General features: G+C 52.9%; 1 protein-coding gene across 1 annotated transcript in view; it reads left to right on the top strand.

Annotated features, from left to right (window-relative positions):
* Positions 1-8,405, top strand: part of Prdm11 (PR domain containing 11) — a 38,972-nt gene extending 30,567 nt beyond the window's left edge. The window contains 3 exon segments of the mRNA XM_005384073.2: positions 2,420-2,607; positions 6,779-7,442; positions 7,444-8,405. Coding sequence (XP_005384130.1) covers positions 2,420-2,607; positions 6,779-7,442; positions 7,444-7,684 — 1,093 coding nt within the window. The 3' untranslated portion in view covers positions 7,685-8,405.
* Positions 8,406-20,275: the final 11,870 nt, after the last annotated feature.

The following is a 20,275-nucleotide window of genomic DNA, read 5'->3' as shown; positions in this document are numbered from 1 at the left end:
GCTGCTCTGTGAGTACAGAGCTCCTCTCCAGGACAAAGGGGGTGGAGGGTTGGCCTTCTCTTTGTATCTGGGAGCATCAGGAGTAATGTCCGTTCTTGCCGTGCTAACCACGGGGCTGTGTACTTGGATGTTCCATCCCAGTCTCTCACTAACTCGGTGCCTGGAGAAGGCTGATGGTGCAGCTGGAGAGTTAGGGAAGTGGGAGAAGGCTGATGGTGCAGCTGGCGAGTTAGGGAAGTGGCAGTCACCTGGAATGACTTCTGTGGGACTGGGGTCCTCTCCCTTCCCTTACATTTTTGGCTAACGGCATCCCAGCTGGGCGCATGGAAATCACCAGACCGATTTCACAGTGTGGGGAGGCTACTGCTCGTGTCAGATACGGAGGAGAGTCCCGATGCGTGGAGGCTAAGTGCCTGGACCAGACCCAAGTTCTGAGGATCTTAGCACCATTGATTTTTCTCCCAGGGTGGGGTTTGTGCCTTGCTTCTCTCTAGGGGGCGAAGCAGCCAGAGTTAGAATCTGCTGTCCTATCCGCCTTGTCCTTGCTTCCTCTGGGGTCTGTGCTGTACTCTGCTGCCACACTGTCTGTTCCCTGGACCCCTTTGTAAGGGCACCCCCTCCTCCAGGGCCGAGTCAGGAGACTGTGTAAAGGCCTCTTCAGATAAGGGCAGGATGCATGCAAGGGCGGCTGGGGCATCGCCAGTGTGGATTCATAGCACCTTTGCACGGTGGCTGCCACCAGTGCCACTGCAGACTGTTACTGGCATTCGTGGACTTTTTTTCTGTGTGTGGGAGAGATAAACAGTAAAAATTGCTTATTGAAGTAACTTGAAAAGTACAGAAAATTATGAAGACGACCCACCCTATAATGGATAATCATTGTCAAAACACTGGTGTATTTCCTTCAAGCAGTTTACTGAGGCTTGTTGTTAAAGCATTATTGGAACCAGGATGTAAACAGCTTTCGCTCCTATTATCCTCCCTCTGCGTGATTACCGGCACTGTTTTTGCTCTGCCAGGAAGGATTCTTTGAAAATAATTTTCCTATACATGAGGTTCCATCAGCGAATGTACCCTCATTTACTAAACCAGACATCTGGCATTCGACATTCAGATGTTTTGGCTTTTGCGCTATTATAAGTAACAAAGCCGCCAGCGTGCTGGTGTGCAGGGCTTGCGTACTTGCTCCATATCTTTTTGTTCTGAGTCCACACTGCCAATTTATTTCCCAAAGGGCTGTGGCAGGTTATTCTGCAACGTGGCTATGGGAAATGCCTTTTGCGGCACTTTTATTATTATTATTATTCACATTAAAAATTCTGTGCCAAAGAGACAATGTGTTTCTTTATGTTTCTTTTCCTGTTAGTGATGCTTAATACTTTTCATTTATTCATTACACATGTGAATTCTTTCTATGAATTATTATTTCTCCTGGACTATTTCAAATATAATTCCTTAGGCTAAGCCAAATAGACTTGGATTTCTTTTGAGGCTTTTCAATAAAACCATAGTGTAAGGGAAAGTTTATTTTTGGCTACCAATCCTCTAGATGCTTATGTAGCACAGACCCTAAAGAATAAAATTTCCTTCTGCCCTTTGATGCGTACACTCCCACTTCTCAGCATCCTCGGATCTCTTGGAGATGGAGAAGGTGGCAGGTTGGAAGTTGGAAATGTCATTTTAGGGGTATTGGATGGGGGCCATAGATTCTGAGTTTAGCAGAATTTTAAGGGTTTCCTGGTGTTGCTGAGTTGGTGCTTCAGATGCCCACATTGTAGCTATGACTTACAGTGGAAAAACACAGCCCACACAGCTGCATGTCCCTTTGGTTAGCTGTGTGACCTTGGACAAGTTGCCTCTCTGAGCCTCATTTGGCTCAAATCATTGAGTTACATTAACCAATGGTTGCTGGCCTTTCACTGTCTCTTATTTACCTTCCTCCTCTGTCCCCAGGGGTCCCTCTGTAAAAGATTTTAATCTTTAGCATGTTTTAAATGAGCTCTTGATCATGTGGGTTACTTCTGCCGGGCGCTGTGAAATACTGAAAACAGCCCAAAGACCCCACCCTTACTGCCTTAGAGGCCTTGGAAGTCCAGGGACCCCTGCAGCTAAAAGTAAGAGATGAACTGCTGTTTTCCAGTTGCTTTTACATCTGGTGTTGAATCTTTATGGTAACATATGACGGAGGCGGGGCAGGTGTCATTTCCAGCCTCACGGATGAGATTCTTGGAGCACTGGAGTCACAGGGAGCTTTGGGACAGGGCTGGCCCATACCCGGTGCTCCTTCCTGAGCAGAGCAGGTGCTCTGTCAGCCCCCTCTGCGATACAATGGAACTGGAATCACCTCCACCTGCGCCCAGTGCTGGCAGGCCCTCCACAAGGGGTGGCCCGTGGTTCTCACCTGTCCCCTCGTCCTCAGGTACGTGGTCATCTCCCGGGAGGAGAGGGAGCAGAACCTACTGGCCTTCCAACACAGCGAGCGCATCTACTTCCGGGCGTGCAGGGACATCCGGCCTGGGGAGAGGCTGCGGGTCTGGTACAGCGAGGACTACATGAAGCGCCTGCACAGCATGTCCCAGGAAACCATCCACCGCAATCTGGCCAGAGGTGAGTTTGCAAGCGACCGGAGGCCACGCCCATCTGAGGTCACGCCCACAAAGATGCCTCTACCACCCCAGAGAGATCACACCCCACCAGGGCCCACCTCTGCCCGGGCCACGCCCACTCCAGAAGATTTCCTCCCCCCCCCCCCCAAAATCCCCCCCCCCCCCCCCCCCCGTGTTCTGGGTGAGGCCACGCCCACTGGAAATGCTAAACCCAAATGCCAGGGAGGCCACGCCCACTCTCCTAGGGAGGCCAGGATCCCTCTTCTAGGAGCTTCCTAAAGAAACCCATGGGAAATACCATTGCCCAGGAGTGGTAAGACCCAGGCCGAGTCGGGGAACAGATGCGCCAGACCTGAGCAGCTATGGCCAGGCAGCAACCAGCTCCGGGTGTTCTCTTCCCTGTGAGACAGTCTCACCGAACACTTTCAGAGTGCTGGGAAGAGAGACAACCCCCACAGCCACTGGAAAAAGTTAAATCAACACCGATCCTGTCCCCCCAGTTCAAACTGAGGAACACATATTACAAACTGCGGCTGCCTCAATAATCCTAGCACTAGTAGATAACATGCACTTCCTGTGTTCGGGTCGGGGTTTCTCTGTGCTCCTGTGTGATAATCACACGAGTAGTATCTGTCCATAGGTGTGCTGTGGAATTCAGCGGAGGAAGGTACACTCTGAATCTAGTGCAATGCCTGCCTTGACTATTGGAGGTCCTCAGTTGTAAACTGTTAAACTGTTAATACTCATGATCCCATGTGGATTATTAGCCCCATTTCACAGACAGATAAGCAGAGAATTAAATAAACAGTGACTCACCCGCATTAGATGGCTAGGAAGGCGGAGCTAGGTTTCAAACCAGTCTCTCCCCTGCTTCCTCCTGGCCTCACGGGAGGTCCTAATAGTAGGATGTGACAGTACAGTCCCTTTTGGAGATGTCTAGGAGGAAGTGAAGGATGACGTGAGGTGTGTGGGTTGGGCCTCCATCCAGGCTCCATTTGAATGAGTCCTTAACAAGTGGTTGAAAACACTCCCCGGCTCCAAGCCCCTATCTCCACTCCACCCTCAGCCTGGCCAAGTAAACGGGGGAGTCCACGTCCTTCTGTCCAGGGGACCTTTCTTTGCATGAAGGCCACCTATGAACCCAGGCTATGCCCAAGCCGCAGAATACTGTGTTCCCGACCCGTCTGCCTAATGGCAGTGCATCTTCATTTGGAAAATGAGTGGAGACGAGGAGAAGCGGGTGGAGGTGACTCGCTGAAATCAAACCATCTTGAAGGACAAACCAGAACAAAGTACGTTGTTGAGTGCACAGCTGCTACCTGGCTTGGTAAAAGGTATCTGGTGATTGGTGGGAGACCCAGTAGACAGAGCACATCTTGTCTTCTTTGGACGCGGGGGTTGGGCACGTGCTGCTATCCCTTGGGAAGGTGCGCTTCTAGGATCTGACTGTGGAGATGCCTCTAGAAATGTCTGAACCATGGTAGGTGCTCAGAAAATCTCTGTTGAGTGGATAGAAGAGAGAAGTGAATGAAGACAACCGAGAAGTTTCCAAAAGAACCACGCCACTGGAAGAAAAGACAACCAAGTGAAGTCATATCTGAGGACGCAGGTTTCATCCCTTGGCTATGATCTTCTCGCATCCCCCTGGATCTGTAACGATCTCTTATTGCCCTTAGTGTCTTCTTTCAAACACCTCAAGCTACGTCATCCTCCGGTAGCCCTGCGGCCCCGGAGCACTGTTCCAAAAAGGGAGTGGGCTTTCAGGAATGGTGGCTCAAGGGAGGCGTGAAAAGCAGGCGGGAAAGGACGCGTACTGAGACGTGTGAAGACACAGAAAGAAGCAGTGTGTGTCCCTGGCGCGGCTGAGCTGTAGGAAGCAGGAAGGAAGTGGAAAAGCACAGCAAGACAGTCCCGGAGCTCTGTGGCATTTCAGTGTGTTTCTCTGTAGCCTTAGTGTTAGCAGTTTCTGGGTACTTTGGGTGGCATCGTAGGTTGGCATGCTACTCTCTGTGCGCAGTCCCTTAAGATCATGCATAGATGGAGGTGTCTTTGTAACTGGAAGCTGGTGGCCCGAACAAGTTATTAATCCTTATTAGGGAGGAACGTGGTTTGGAGCCCAGCGCTACTTCCTGAAAAAGCGTATACATCATTCCTTTGTGGGTGTCTGGAAAGAATAAGGTGCATCTCCTGCTTGTATTCAATATTTTCATGTTATGTGATCTATTTTGAATCATTGATTTACTTGGAGGTTTTTGTTTTGCTTTGTTGGTTTACCCCCATAGTTTACGGAGGCTTTGCAGTCAAATTCATAAAGTTGAAAAGTTATTTGTTCTTCCAAACTTTTTTTTTTTTTTGGTACCAGGAATGGAACTCAGGACCTTGCGCTTGCCAGGCAGGCACTGTGCCACTGAGCTATATCCCCGGCACGCCCAAACATTTTTCATGGAAGCCTTAAGTGTAGAAAGGCCTCCTGTTCATGTGATGTGGGTAACTTGGTCCTTGAACAGAGAGACAGGAGGAGTCCCTGGTCTCACAGGCTGGAGCTCCCAACATCCTCAGCTCTTTGCTGCCTGCCTGGTCCAGGAGGATGTGGAAGAGTGGCCCCTGATTTTCAGCGATGTGGAGTGAGCCTGTGCCTTAACTGATCTGTATGGCCAATCTGTTGCATTTTTTTAGAAGTTCCCTTCATCTCTCTTCTTTCTATAGTTCAGCGGCTACAAAAATGCAGGCTGGGCCACCCAGGTTCTAAAGCCTTGGGAAGGAAGCTGTTCCTTAAGCGTTCAGGTGAGGACAGAGAAGGGATATCTTGAACAGGTTAAGCTCTTACCTGTAGGAAACCCAGAGTCAGACCTGGGGCAGGGCCTGGCACCCCATGCCATCTTTGATACCCAGCCAAGCCTGGGTATCTGAAGGGCTCACAGGGGCTGTTGGCCCTCACTCACGGCCGTCAGCAAATCCAGCCGCAGCATCCATTCAGATCACATCATAGGTCTGAGTCGCATCACTCAAGACACCTGCTCTAGGAAACCTTTAAGATTTCCCAGCCCCCCCAGGTGGATGTCATAGTCTGAGGGCCGAAGACCCAGCCCTGCTTTCTTAGCATCACTCCCCCGGGGAATATCAACACTTGTGCAGCAGTCTGTGATACCATGCCGTCCAGTTTATAAAGAACCAGGCTCAAATCATGTATTACTGGGGAGTTCACCGGAGCTTGTGGATTAATTCACAGTAATGAAAAGCCAATTGAGCCTGGCACGGCAGTGCACACCTGTGATCCCAGCTCCTTGGGAGGCGAGGAAGAGGGATCGATCACATGTTCAAGGCCAGCCTGGGCAACTCAGTGAGACTCTGTCTCAAAAAAAAAAAAAAAAAATAGTGAATTGAAATAATTCACATGATAGAGAAAAATGGAAAAAGACACATCTTTGGTCAGGTAAAGAAACAGGGATGTTTGGGGACTGCTGTGGGTCACTGTGGCCACCTTGTCCGTTGCCTTGCTGGAGGCTGCCACCTTGGAGCCTTTAGCTGCTGTGGCGTCTCTTCCTCTCGTCTGCCTCCAGCATCCGTCGTCACTGAGAGCCACAGGATTCCTGATCACACATTCTCACATATCCCCAGACTTCTGATTGCCAGAAGAATTGGACGTTTCCCTAAGCGGGCTGTCTCCAGAGCAGCCGGGTGCAGTGAGGCTGTTGGCGTGCCCTGTGTACCTTTTACCAAGACCAAGCAGCGTTTTCTCATTGCAGAGGCTGGAGGGGAAGCCTCCGAGGTGTGGAATCCATAACATTTTTACGCTATTTGATAGCTTTGAGTCACTGATTTCCTTGGAGGTCCCTTGGGACGTTGCCGTCTACCCTGTCTGATTGGATAGGATATTGGCTTCTAGGATGGCGCCTGGGGTGGCGCATCTCTTGAAAGAATGTCCAGTCACCCTCCCCTGTAGACTTCGCTCACCTTGTAAGTGCACAGCTTCTATGCAGCAGGCTTCTTCAGAACTGTCCTTTCCTGAGAACTCTTTCTGCTCTCTGGGTCCTATGATTAGCTCCCCGAATCCTCCAGTCGATCTACCTCTCCATTTCGGCACACCCACCCCAGAAGGCCAGAGCTTTTTCTGTCGGTTTCTCCTTTGGGGGCTTTTCCCCACGTCCTTACACCCTGGTTTTCCTTCCTAGGCGAGAAGAGGCTGCAGAGGGAGAAGTCTGAGCAGGCTCTGGATAACCCAGAAGACCTGAGGGGTCCCATTCACCTTCCCGTGTTGAGACAGGGCAAAAGTCCTTACAAGCGAGGCTTTGACGAGGGGGATGTGCATCCCCAGACCAAGAAGAAGAAAATCGACCTCATTTTCAAGGATGTGCTGGAGGCCTCCCTGGAATCGGCGAAGGTGGAAGCCCACCAGCTGGCCCTGAGCACCTCGCTGGTCATCCGGAAAGTCCCCAAGTACCAGGACGACGCCTACGGCCGGTGTGCGGCAGCCATGACCCATGGCGGGCAGAACGTCAGCCGGACCCAGGAGGAAGGGGACTGGAAGATCCCCCAAGGGGTTGCCAAAGAGCCGGGTCCTTTGGAGGATGAAGAGGAGGAGCCGGCGTCCTTCAAGGCCGACAGTCCCGCCGAGGCCTCCCTTGCTTCCGACCCTCATGAGCTTCCCACCACCTCCTTTTGCCCTAACTGTATTCGCCTAAAGAAGAAGGTCCGAGAACTCCAGGCAGAACTAGACATGCTTAAGTCTGGGAAGCTTCCCGAGCCCCCCGTTTTGCCACCACAGGTACTGGAGATCCCAGAGTTCTCAGATCCCGCAGGTAAGTTGGTCTGGATGAGAGCTTTGTCAGAGGGAAGAGCACAGCGGGCTGTGCGGAGGGTGGCCTAGAGCTCCGTGTTGGCGCCACCTGCCGGCAGACGCGAAGAGTGCAGTGCGCCAGTGGCCACCTCCATGGGTGGGAGCCGGTGGGAGCCAGCGTCCTCAGGTGCCAGGGGCAGGCCTGCTTGCAGCTCTGGTGGATGGTTTGCGTGTCGCCCTTGTATCCTCCGTGTCAATAAAGGAAGTTCCGCTGCAGGAGGGGTGTGTGCTGTGTTCTTGACCCGTTGCCCGTCTCTGGTGGTCTGGCTGGTGCCTTCCCCTAAAGCCCGAGTTCTCTCACCCCAGGCCCGAGGGAGGGTGCCCTTCTGGGGGGTTCTTATGGCTCCCCTGAGTCAAGGAACACAGCCTCCTTCTTTTCTGGAATCTGTTCTGCCCTACACGATCTTAGTCCCCCAGCCTGGCGCCCAGGGGTTGCAGGGCATTGCCATACCCCTTAGTTCAGGATGGGGGAGGGTGCAGATCTTCAGAGATGCATCTGAAGGAAGCTACATGTTGGCCTTGAAGTCCCTTGGCGTCCCCTCCGGGCTGCCTTCAGTCCAGCCTGCCTCCCCTGACCACATCAGTGGGGGGCGTACGAGTCCCAGGCCTCCAGGGATGACCTAGAGGCGTGTGGTGTGCTTTCTTCCCCTACATCAGACCTTCTCTTCCAGTTCATGCTGTCAGGTTGACAGGGGACATTTAAGTCCCTCCAGCACCCACAAGTGGCAGGTGAGAGCAGGCAGCCTGCAGCGTGGCGGGGCTGGGAGGAGATAATCCACAAAGAGGAAAAGTCATGCTGGAGAACAGGAGCGCTTAGACATGAATTCTAGGCTGGGATTCCATCCATTACAGGCTGCACTGGACTTGATTTTATACAGCGTGGCGTACTTCCGGGCAGTGTTTGCTGTTCCTTTTGGGAAAATCTGTTTTCCCCACCTGGTGTAAATGCTTCTTTCCTGTTTGTTTTGCAGCCTCAGAGAGCATGGTGTCCGGCCCTGCCATCATGGAGGACGACGATCAGGAGGTCGATTCCGCAGATGAATCCGTCTCCAATGATATGATAACTGCGACCGACGAGCCCTCCAAGATGTCCTCAGCCACGGGGCGCCGAATCCGGCGCTTCAAGCAGGAGTGGCTGAAGAAGTTCTGGTTCCTGCGGTACTCGCCCACCCTCAATGAAATGTGGTGCCACGTGTGCCGCCAGTACACCGTGCAGTCGTCCCGCACCTCGGCCTTCATCATCGGCTCCAAGCAGTTTAAGATCCACACCATCAAACTGCACAGCCAAAGCAACCTGCACAAGAAGTGCCTGCAGCTCTACAAGCTCCGCATGCACCCTGAGAAGACGGAGGAGATGTGCCGCAACATGACCTTGCTCTTCAACACCGCCTACCACCTGGCCCTCGAGGGCAGGCCCTACCTGGACTTCCGGCCGCTGGCTGAGCTGCTGCGCAAGTGCGAGCTCAAGGTGGTGGACCAGTACATGAACGAGGGGGACTGCCAGATCCTCATCCATCACATCGCCCGCGCGCTGCGGGAAGACCTGGTGGAGCGCATCCGCCAGTCGCCTTATCTCAGTATCATCCTGGACGGCCAGAGTGACGACCTGCTGGCTGACACACTGGCTGTCTACGTCCAGTACACCAGCAGTGATGGGCCCCCGGCCACCGAGTTCCTGTCCCTGCAGGAGCTGGGCTTCTCCAGCACAGAAAGCTATCTCCAGGCGCTGGACCGGGCCTTCTCGGCCTTGGGTATCCGGTTACAGGATGAGAAGCCCACTGTGGGCTTGGGTGTGGATGGGGCCAACATCACAGCCAGCCTGCGTGCCAGCATGTTCATGACCATCCGCAAGACGCTGCCCTGGCTGCTATGCCTGCCCTTCATGGTGCACCGGCCTCACCTGGAGATCCTAGACGCCATCAGTGGGAAGGAGCTGCCCTGCCTGGAGGAGCTGGAGAACAACCTGAAGCAGCTGCTCAGCTTCTACCGCTACTCGCCGCGCCTCATGTGCGAGCTGCGCTCCACTGCCTCTACACTCTGTGAGGAGACCGAGTTCCTGGGTGACATCCGTGCTGTGCGGTGGATCATCGGCGAGCAGAATGTTCTCAATGCTCTCATCAAGGACTACCTGGAGGTGGTGGCCCACCTCAAGGACGTCAGCAGCCAGACGCAGCGGGCAGACGCCTCGGCCATCGCGCTGGCCCTGTTGCAGTTCCTCCTGGACTACCAGTCCATCAAGCTCATCTACTTCCTGCTGGATGTGATCGCTGTGCTGTCACGCCTGGCCTACGTGTTCCAGGGCGAGTACCTCCTGGTGTCCCAGGTGGATGACAAGATCGAGGAGGCCATCCAGGAGATCAGCCGCCTGGCCGATTCCCCGGGTGAGTACCTGCAGGAGTTTGAGGAGAACTTCCGGGAGAGCTTCAATGGAATCGCCATGAAGAACCTCAGGGTGGCAGAAGCCAAGTTCCAGTCCATCAGGGAGAAGATCTGCCAGAAGACCCAGGTCATCCTGGCGCAGAGGTTTGATTCCCGGAGCCGGATCTTCGTGAAGGCCTGCCAGGTGTTTGACCTGGCCACCTGGCCCAGGAGCAGTGAGGAGCTGGTGAGCTATGGCAAGGAGGACATGGTGCAGATATTTGACCACCTGGAAGCCATCCCCACCTTCTCCCGGGATGTCTGCAGGGAAGGGCTGGACCCTCGGGGGAGCCTGCTGATGGAGTGGCGAGAACTCAAGGCCGATTACTACACCAAAAACGGCTTCAAGGACCTGATCGGCCACATTTGCAAATACAAGCAGAGGTTTCCACTCTTAAACAAGGTCATCCAGGTCCTCAAAGTCCTCCCCACTTCCACCGCCTGCTGTGAGAAAGGCCGCACCGCCCTCCAGCGGGTCCGCAAAAACCACCGCTCCCGCCTCACCCTGGAGCAGCTCAGTGACCTGTTGACAATCGCCGTCAATGGACCCCCGATCGCCAACTTTGATGCCAAGCGAGCCCTGGACAGCTGGTTTGAGGAGAAGTCTGGCAACAGTTATGCACTGTCGGCTGAGGTCCTCAGCAGGATGTCGACCTTGGAACAGAAGCCCATGGTGCAGACCGTGGACCACAGGGCCATGTTTTACCCAGACATGTAGGAAACCCGCACTGCAGAGTTCGCTAAGCTGTTGAATATTTTTTTAATCTCTACTCATAAGCTTTGATATATTATATAAATATATATATTATATTATATTATTATTATTATATATATATATATATAAAAACTCACACTGAAAATTTTTAAAAACCAAGGTGATACATCCACCAGAAGCTACTGGGAGCTTTCAGAAAAGAATAACGTCAGAAACTGACTCTTGACTACATTCGGCAGCTGCAACATACACGGCGACTCATTTCCACTCACAGAAGCGTGCGCTGGGGCCGCACGGGTCCCCACCTACCAGTCACCCAACGGCATAAGCTAAATGACGGGTCTCTGTCATCACCGTTAGGTAGCATGTTTTGTTTCTGTTTTCGTTTGGGGTTCAGGGGCTTTGGGCTGGGTTTGGGTTTCGGTTCTTGCCTTTTTTCTTTCATAGGATGGGGATCCCTTCACCTCTTGTGGACACTGGTCTGGGCTGCAGCCAATCTCTGATTTCCCCGGGGTGGGTTGTGTCTCTGGATTAGGGTGTTGGATTTTCCTTCCGAGAGAGTTTTACTCGTTTCCTGACGAGGGTTCCTTCACTGTCCTACACACAATAGCCTCGGTCAAACTGTGAGCCCATCTGCTTCCCTCTGCCGCCTGCGCCTTCCCTGGGTGTTGCTTTCCTCCTTCAGACCCCTGGACACTACAGATATTACCTGTTCTTCGGAAGGCAACACTGCCTTCCCGCCGAGCTTGAAATCTAGGGGGAGGAAGAAGGGATGAGCTTTTTCTGCATTCCTGTTTATGCGTGGTGGAGGACAAAGCAATAGAATCCCATTCACACCCAGGGCTGCGGGTGAGACGAAAAGCCAAGAAATGCAGGCCCCACAAGGGCAGCGATTTCTGGCTAAAAACAAGTAAAATGAAAAGTATATATTCAATTAACGTGCATTATTTATATTTTGTCTTTATAATCCTATAATGTGTCGAGAGTATTTTGTTTTCCTTTAATAATCAAGAAGCACCTGCTTCATGGTTCAGGGGCAGGAGCCGTCAATGCAAGGTGTGTCCAGGGTTGTGCACGACCTAAGTGAGAGTCCCTGGGGAGGTCACCCTTCTCGGTCGCTAAAGCTGACGACATGCTCCACAGCCTGGCAAGAGGGCTGTGGGAGACTGGACAGTGTTTCTGTGCCTGTGAACTCTTCCCTTTCTGAACAGGGTAGAGAGAACAGGCAGTAAGACGGGGCTCTCAAGGCGTCAGCCTGCACACACACACACACACACACACACAGTCACACAACCACACAGCCACACAACCACAGTATAAGCTTTAGATACGGCCACTTGCCTGCTCCCTGAGGCAAGTAGTGGTTTAAGCTAGAGGAGTCTGATCAATGCTCTGTCATTCATTCAACTACCAGTATACCTCGCAGGGGAGTTTTCAGAAATGTGCGTAAGCTGTTCAGAACTTCTGTTCCTCTTCTGACATCTGATTTGTGCACAGTTTATCTGCAGAGATCCTATAACGCAGAGGCACAGGTCGTCCTCAGGAAGGGAGGAAGATCGGCTTATCTGTCCACTCTCAGTTCTGTGGGAGCTGCTCTCTCAGTTGACCGAGGGTGTGAGCTCCAGCCACGGGCAAGGCTCCTGGCCCACAGGCGGGGTGCTCACCCCTTCGAGAACTGCGGTAGCTTCCTCCCTTCGTGGTTTATCTTGTCTCTGAGGCCTTGTGCCACCATTCACAACCACAGTGGAAACGTCACCAACACTGAACATGTTGCGTCCCTTCCTGGTCCTGCCAGTCCCTTTCTTCCTCACAGATTCCCTCCCCCTTGTCCCCTGGTCTTGGTGCTAAGATAACTTTAGAATCATTGCTGCTAGTCAATAGCTTTTCATTATATAAATATATTATATATATATATATATTATATATTATTTTTGAAATGTTTTTGTTTGTTTTCAACAGTGATGTAGCATGTCAAACAAACAAACAAAAAACAACAAAAAAAACTGGGCTTCTCAACTGTCCCACTGCCAGGCCTCATATGCTGCCTTCTTCAACAAATCAATGCACCCTTCCCGGTGACCCTTGACCCCAGCCCCCCAATCGCACACATCCTTCCCCACCCTCTGAGCAAGCTGCGAGTTAGCAGGGAGCCCCTTTCGGACGCTCCGATGTCCCCAGCCTCGTTCTGCTTGCTCACTCTGAGTTGGGGGCGGGTGGAAGCCTTTGCAAAGCACAAGGTGCCCCATTCCCCAGCTCCAGCCGGGGGAGCTCCTGTCTCCTCGCACACACAGACCGAGGTCTGGGCTTTCGCTGAGCGCCGGGGCAGGTGGAGGGCAGGGACGATGAGCAAGGCGGGCCTCAGCGCCGGGCAAGCACAGTCGGTTGGGCTCCCTCTTCTTGCCAGCAGTTGCCTTACACCTCCTCTTTCCCTCCCGGCCTCCTCGCCCTCAGCCTGGGAACCCTCTGCCGGGGAAGAGGTTGGGGCTAGACCAGTCATGTGAGCCGGGAGGGAACCAGTGTCTGTCTGAGAACTAGTCAGGGCTGTGACTGTTTTCTCCCCCGGGACCGTGGCCAAAATGAGCTCAGGCCTTCTGTGAGAGCCGGGCCTGTGCTTACCTTGCAGTTGTTGGGAGTGGAGACTCGGCCACCCCCTGCCCAGGCCTCCAGGCCTTGGAGGAGCTGAGCCCTCACAGGTCTTAAGTGGGCAGGGTACATCTAAAACTCTGGGTGCTCCTGGCTTCTGCCGGGTTCAGCCAGTCCTGGGCTGTGGCGTACACTCTGCAGGCCACTTTGTCTTGGGACATGGGGTAACTGGGGACTGTGAGGGTGACAAACCACTGCAGTCTTCACAGGGATTTTTCTCGGCCCACAGGCTCCCTGGGAGGCCTAGAACCTCTGTCCTGTGAATTATGGTTTTTATGACCCGTTGTTCCTGTCCCAGGCAATTTTCCCTCTCCGTTGTCCTTGGAAAGGGCTTGGCTGATTGGGGCACTTGGGGTCTGGCCAGGGAACCACGTTCTGGACTAGCCTGATAGCTTGGATGGGTGGAAAAACTGCAGCCAGGCACCCGTGCGTCCCATTATCGGCCCCTTTAGATGGATACAGTCCTGTAACAGCCCTGGCTTGGGAGTGAGCGCCACAGACTTGGAAGGAGGTGCGTCTCCGGGGCTGAGGCTTGTCCTCACTTGGCTGGCTGCTCAGTGACTGTCCTGGCTCTTGGAAAGGTGAGAAGTGAGATTAAGTTTGAGGCCCAGGTTTGTGGAAGTCATGTTAAGCAGCTGCATGGCAAGCCTGGGGGCCAGATGCCCTTAGGCATCTGCTCTTCCTGAATTGAGGGACAGTGAGATCCCGTGCCCCCAGCTCTCATCTGTCTGCAGCTCTTGCTGGGTGTGAATCCCCAAGCTCTCTCTGTCTGTCATGGAGGACAGCAGTGTTGAGCATCAGAAATGGTAACCTTTTCTTACGCATTTGTAATGACTCCCTGTGACATCTTGTGATACTGGGCACATCGTTCTTTTCCCATCCTCACTTGGAACAAAGGCAAGACGGCTTCAGGACCCCCACATGGCCCAGTTCAGAGCTGGGCCCTTGAGACTATGGCACTTGGGCCTGGCGGGGGGATGGTCTCTGTCTTGCACCTCTGCTCCATGTTGGCTGAGCCCCCTCCCCTGGACTCATTTATGCCAGCCCTTTAATTTGGAGAAAGGACTTTGTGATGATTTAAAGCATTGTTGAAATATTTTTTCCATTTGTTGGAGGTAATTCCAAGAAAGAGGCAAAAGGGAAAAGCACGTGAAGGCTGAACACAGTAGCAGAGGGTGAGATGCACTACAGACCCAGCCCAGCGGGCATCCCATGAGCTGCCCCCCTGGAGCCAGATGGCTTGGAATAGACCTTCTGTCCTGTGGACTCCCTGCACCTTTCGTTTTCCCCGCTCCCCACCCAGGAACAGGCATTCTGTATGTAGGTCTGCTTTTGGTTTATGGTCTGGGCTGATTTCCAAGGAGAAGTTGTACTTTTTCTTGGTCCGTGTATCCCATTTTGGCAGAAGGCTCCAGTCACACTCGTGCACGCCTCTGGGTCTCTAGCCAGGCAGGGCTGGGATGGTGGAAAGAGGCATACCAGGCATCCATAGAGCAAGAAGAGAGGGTACAGACGGCAGCTGAGCTAGGAAAGCCCTTTTGGACACCATACTGGGTCCTACCCTGGCCTCCTGTCCTCAGGAAGAAGGAATGGAGATGCACAAGGTGCTTCTCCTGCTTGGAGGGAGGCCCTTCCCTTGCCCTCTGTGGGTCCTGGTGTTTCTGCCCAGTGCACGGAGCTTGGAGCCTTGGAGGGGGTCTCTGCAAGTTAGCCAGAAGGAGAAAAAGTGCCCTTTTGGGAGGAAAATGGTACGGCCCTCCTCTTTCATCCAGCCCCTCCCCCCCATCCCTTCAAGTGGTATGGCCCTGGAAATACCTATGCAATCCGGTCTCCCTGGGAGACTTGCATGGAAGCAGGGGTGCGTGCAGGGTATAATTACTGATGCTACAGCATTTAGATTGTATATATGGACATATACAGTACGGATACTCACAGAGCAAGAGATTAAATCACGTCTATATCTATAAATAATATCCTATATATTTATACATTTCTATGTTTTAAATAGATATAAAAATAGAGTCTATAGAGCTGGAGGAGTAGTGGGAGGCCTATTGCTGTGTTGTGGAAGGGGAGGAGGCTGGGCCTTGGGGTGGGGAAGATGGGGAACAGGCGGTTTGATGGCTCTGGAGCCCCTCCCTGTGTGTCAGAGAGGAGGGGAGCTGCCCCGGCCCTCCTCATGCACTTTCTCTCCTTTTCCACGCTTGGTCTGAGGTTGGAAGGAGATACCCCTATTTACCTCCCCCTACCACAAGCCTACGCCTAGGTGGTCACTGTTGCTTGGCAGAAGGGCGTGGTCTCTGGAGGGTCCACTGCACAAACCCCCAGTACCCTCCCCCGCCAAGAATAACCAGCGTCGCTGGCAGTAGGGAAAGGTGCACTTGGTTTTCTACATGGTCCAGAAAGATGCCGCCCTCCCGGTCGGGTGCTTCTGCCGCCCCCTAGAGCCAGAGCCTCTCAACGACAGCCGTCCTGGCCTCCCTCACCTGCTCAACCACTGTCTGCCAGGGCTGCCCAGATAGACTGGGCAGCGCTGCTCGCCACCCAGAGGCTTTCTGGCCAGGGCAGGGGCATCTGCTCCCAGGGAAGGGCGGGAGAAGCAGATCCGCACATTCATAATTCAGTGGTAACTCAAGCTCGGAAGCAGGGCTTTGGCCCCGTGCCCTCTGCGCAGCTGCGGCTGCTGGCTCTACTCAGGACACTGCGACCCCTCCTCCCGCGTGGAGGCCCAGGGGCCCCGCCCACTCTCTGGAACCTGCGGGTTCACATACACTGTTCTCCTTCTGTGACCAGGCAGAGGCTGAGCCCCGCACCAGGCCCATGTACTTCCGCTAGGCAGTACACCGTCCTCAGCCTGTCCCCCGCTCCCACTCTGTGGTGGAGGACATCTGGGAGCCAGAGGGACCCCGGCGCAGCAGACAGCATGACGGGGGGCTTGTGCAGCCCCGACGGGAGCCCAGAGCCCACTGGCTTCCAGTTTCCTCTGGTCCTTCCTCTCCACGGAGGTGGGAGGAGGGTCTAGTGGAGCTGGGGTGAGGGGTCGGAGGGCAGCGGCCCGCGCTGCTCTGGAGAGCGGCTTTTGCCTTTGGACGCCCAAGGGCATCCACTCCACTCCCCTCCCTGAGCCTCCTGGGGCCCCTCTCTGCTCTTCCTCACCATCCTACCAGTGTACCTCAGTCTCCAACAGACCCAGACCCTGTACCGCAGTCTGGGCCCAGGTCTGTTCTGCCAATGCCCACCTCCTGGAGCCACAGCTAGCTGCCAGCTGGGTCTGGGGACACCCGCCAGGGTCTGGCTCAGGAGAGACCAGGCCAGGCCTGAGCCCGCCTCCCATGCAGTGGGTCAGCCTCTGCCAGGGAGTGGGCATCCCCAGTAGCAATCCCACAATGCACTGTACCTCAGAGAGAGCGCGCCACAGGCATCCAGGGGACCGGCCCCCGCACACCCGGGGACAGCCGCTGACAGCACTGCTCACCAGGGACAAAGGCCGGGCTGCCTTTGGGCACCCCGCAGTCTTCACTTTTGTCTCTCGGGAAGAACCAGCAGTTGGATTCTGTCTTTTTCAGCCCCCCATCTCTCTCCTTCCCTCCACCCCCACGCTGCTGACCGTTTTCATTTCGATCACAAAGGAAAAATAAAGTGGGGGTGGGGGGAGATACCTAGGAATCTATTATCACATACATATTAATATGTTAATACTTTCTTTCTTTAAAAAAAAAAAACCTCTCGATGTTATTATTTCGCAGACTTCGCTTTATAGTACCTGTATGACGGGACCTAGGACACTGGATACAGATAGAGCTATGTTGGTTTATCATAATATGTACGCAGAAACTTTCCTTCTGTCATATTATCCTTGTAATGTAAGAAGATTGTTAATAAAAGCATTTAAATTTACTCACCAAAGTCGACTGTCTGCTTTCTGGCTTCTCTCCCAGGCCTGTGTTCTGGATGAATCGGAAGGGTCCCCATTGCATGGGTTCCCGCTGCAGAGTCGAAACCTGCCTGCTCCTAGTTTGGAAGGAACTAGAAAAAGCCTTTTTAGGGCAATAAATCACTTTCCCCCGCAGTGGAATCCACTTCTAGCAGATGACCTACATGCCTAGCCCACCTGTCAGACCAAAAGAGGTGTTTATTTTGCAAGCAGCAGCGCCCATCAAAGGCTCAGGTGTTGAAGGGTTGGGCTCCAGCAGGTGGCGCTATTGGTAAGTAGTGTAGACTGTACTCCAGAAAGTGATGGCTACTCCCGGAAGTGGACCTAGTCGGAAGAAATGGGTTCCAGTCTCTGGGGACATTCCCTTGAAGGATATATTCTGCCCCAGGACCCATTCTCTCTGTCTCTGTCTTTGTCTCCGTCTCTCTCTTTTCTGGTCATCAGGAGGTAAACAGCTTTTCTTCACCTCATGCTTCTGCCCTGATGAATTCCCTCATGATAATCCCAAAGCAACCAGGCCAAGAACCATGAACTGAAACCGTGTGCCCAGATAAACCTTTCCTCCCTTTGAGTTGATTTTTCTCAGGTATTTTGTCACAGCAACGGAATGCTGACTAACACAGGGGCGTGACCAAAAACCATTTTAAATGGTGTATTTCCCCATACATATTTACCTCACAACATTCTCTTTGAGGCAATGTACAGAGCCGTTGTAGGCAGACAAGCTTGACTGTCTGGGTGCAGGCCTGACCCTGTAAGGGCCTTTCCTTCATAGTTTTCCAGTGGCATGGGCGTGAGGCTGGGAAATACGTTTTGCCCAGATGGTTTTAGAAAGGAGATGGGCATAAATCCTATGAAGATATAGACCATCCGTTCTTACTCTTTCCCCTGAGATGCTAAATTCCCTCCTCCCTGAGCTCTTCCCCCCTGACAGCATCATTTCTTTGGCATCATCTCTCCCTTCTCTTCATCTCTGCCTTCTTTGTCCGCCAGCTTCCTCTCAGCCCAAGGAGTCCTCCCACCCCCAGTCAGCACTTAGAGGCTTACTCTTATGAACGGTACTTGATGGTCCCCATGGAATGTTCTAGTTCTCTGCATCCCAGAAGAGAAGCAATGGGGGGGGGAGCAAAGGGGCTCAGCTATCCACATGGAACCTGTGCTATTGGACCCGTCTCCCCCTCCCATAACCACCAGGCTACCCAGATTTGCCTCACATGTACAAGTTTCTGCAATGTGTTGATTTTTGTCTCTGGGATTTAAAGGAAGGAAAAACCCCCATCCGTACTTGGCTAGAAGTCAGTGTCCCAGAAGCACAGCTTGGAGGATATGGTAAAGGCAAAGTCCATTCCACCCACTTCCCTCTCACTTATCCCCGGCCTCTGTTTCCAGGGTCCAAATGGCAAGTTGAGTTCACCCCAGAGGGAAGTCTCAGGGATCTGGTTAGCTGCCTGAAGGCCCAAAGGGCTCCATGTGACAATTTCTAGAACTATCTTTTTAGAAGACAGATCCAGTCATGGCATCGTCTCCACAGAACCTCGCCAGTAGGTTTCCATCACCCCTGGGATTCCATGTAGACTCTCTCCTGAGGCACCAGCCCTGTAGGCTCTGCCTACCCCCTTGTCTTGTCCTTTCCTGATTGGTCACTCTGTCCTCCAACTGCCCCAGCTCTTTTCTACCTTGAGGCTTTGTAAGGATATCCTGAACCCTCTGCCTGGGGTGGGTTTCCCTGGGACAGTTACAGGGTGAGGTTCTTCTTTTAGATCTAAAATGCTACCTACTTAGAGGGGCCTCTCCTGACCACATTTTCTAAGTAGCCACCTGCAAGACATTGCTTTCCTTTTTTTCCTGATATGTTCCTTCATAATACTTACCTCAGCCTGAAACCTATAATTACTCTGTGTGTGTGTGTGTGTGTGTGTGTGTGTGTGTGTGTGTGTGTGTGTGTGCGTGTGCTTGTTTTATGTCTGTTCTCCTCTCCCACTAGGGAAAAGTCGAGGTTGTCAATGCCACTGTGTACAGCACCTATCACAGAGCAGGTGGTGAACAAGTGTGCCTTGAAAGGATGAGTGAATTTAAGCAGCTCCTGAGAGATGCATAGACCTAGCAACTGTATTGGTCACACCTGAAGTCCTGGGTTCTTCCGTGTTGCCTGTCTCTGTGTTGATTCCCTCGTGTCAGCAGAATGACCCTGAACCTGACCCAGCCCCTTCCCTAAAAGCTCAGGCTGCCTGCTGCTGCATGTTGAGTTCCCCTCTGCTCCAACTTGCCCCTCCTCCTTGGACAGTGCCCTAGACATTGCCCTCCAAAAGACTCATGTTCAGAGGCGGGCTTTCGGAAGGTGACTGAATCACAGGGGCACTATAGCTAATTTGCTGTGAGGAGGTGGGGTCTGGTTGAGGTGAGTCACTGAGGATGTGGCCTGGAAGGGTGTATCTTCCTCCCTGGCTTGTCCCTTCTCGCTCTGCTTCCTGCCTACCATGAGCAGAGCGGCTCTGCTCTGGCAAGACCCTTCTATCAGCCTGCTTCTACCATGGAGCTGGATGAACATGGACTGCAGCTTCTGAATCCATGAGCCAAAATAAACCTCTCCTCTAAAGTTGTGGGTGTGGGATATTGCATCTCAGCACCAGGAAGGTGACTAAAACACTACACACAGCCCTTCAGGCATCTCTCAACCCCCTGTAGAAGATCTTTCCAGCTCTCTAGCTTACTGGTTCTTGGATTTCATAGTTCCTGGTAGTATTTTGAGGCTACTACCTGTTCATCAAAGTGACCTTCCAGGGAACAGCCTTGGCCATGACTGTACCCCAGAGCCTGGACTTTAGGGTAAGACAGTACCACACTCCAATCCATGTCTGCCTCTTTTAAGCCACAAGACCTTGGCCAAGTCACTTAGTCTATTTCTGTAGTTGTTTCACACACAGTTGATTATTTATCATTGTTAGCATCATTATAGTGACCTCTTACATCAGGATGAAGTAAGTTCCGGGCAGTGTTGGGAATCTCTGATACCATAATTTCCACCCAGAATTCCTGGGGTTACCTTGGGTGAGGGAGTGGCCTCAGAGTTCCCTCTCCTGCTCCTAACACTCATCTCCCCTGGTCCTCAAGAGGAGAGGGCC

Source organism: Chinchilla lanigera, unplaced genomic scaffold (genome assembly GCF_000276665.1).
Source record: "Chinchilla lanigera isolate Chin_1 unplaced genomic scaffold, ChiLan1.0 scaffold00021, whole genome shotgun sequence".
In the NCBI taxonomy this organism is placed as follows: Eukaryota; Metazoa; Chordata; class Mammalia; order Rodentia; family Chinchillidae; genus Chinchilla; species Chinchilla lanigera.
The sequence above is the reverse complement of the archived record's forward strand: the minus strand, read 5'-3'. Positions and strand labels throughout refer to the sequence as shown.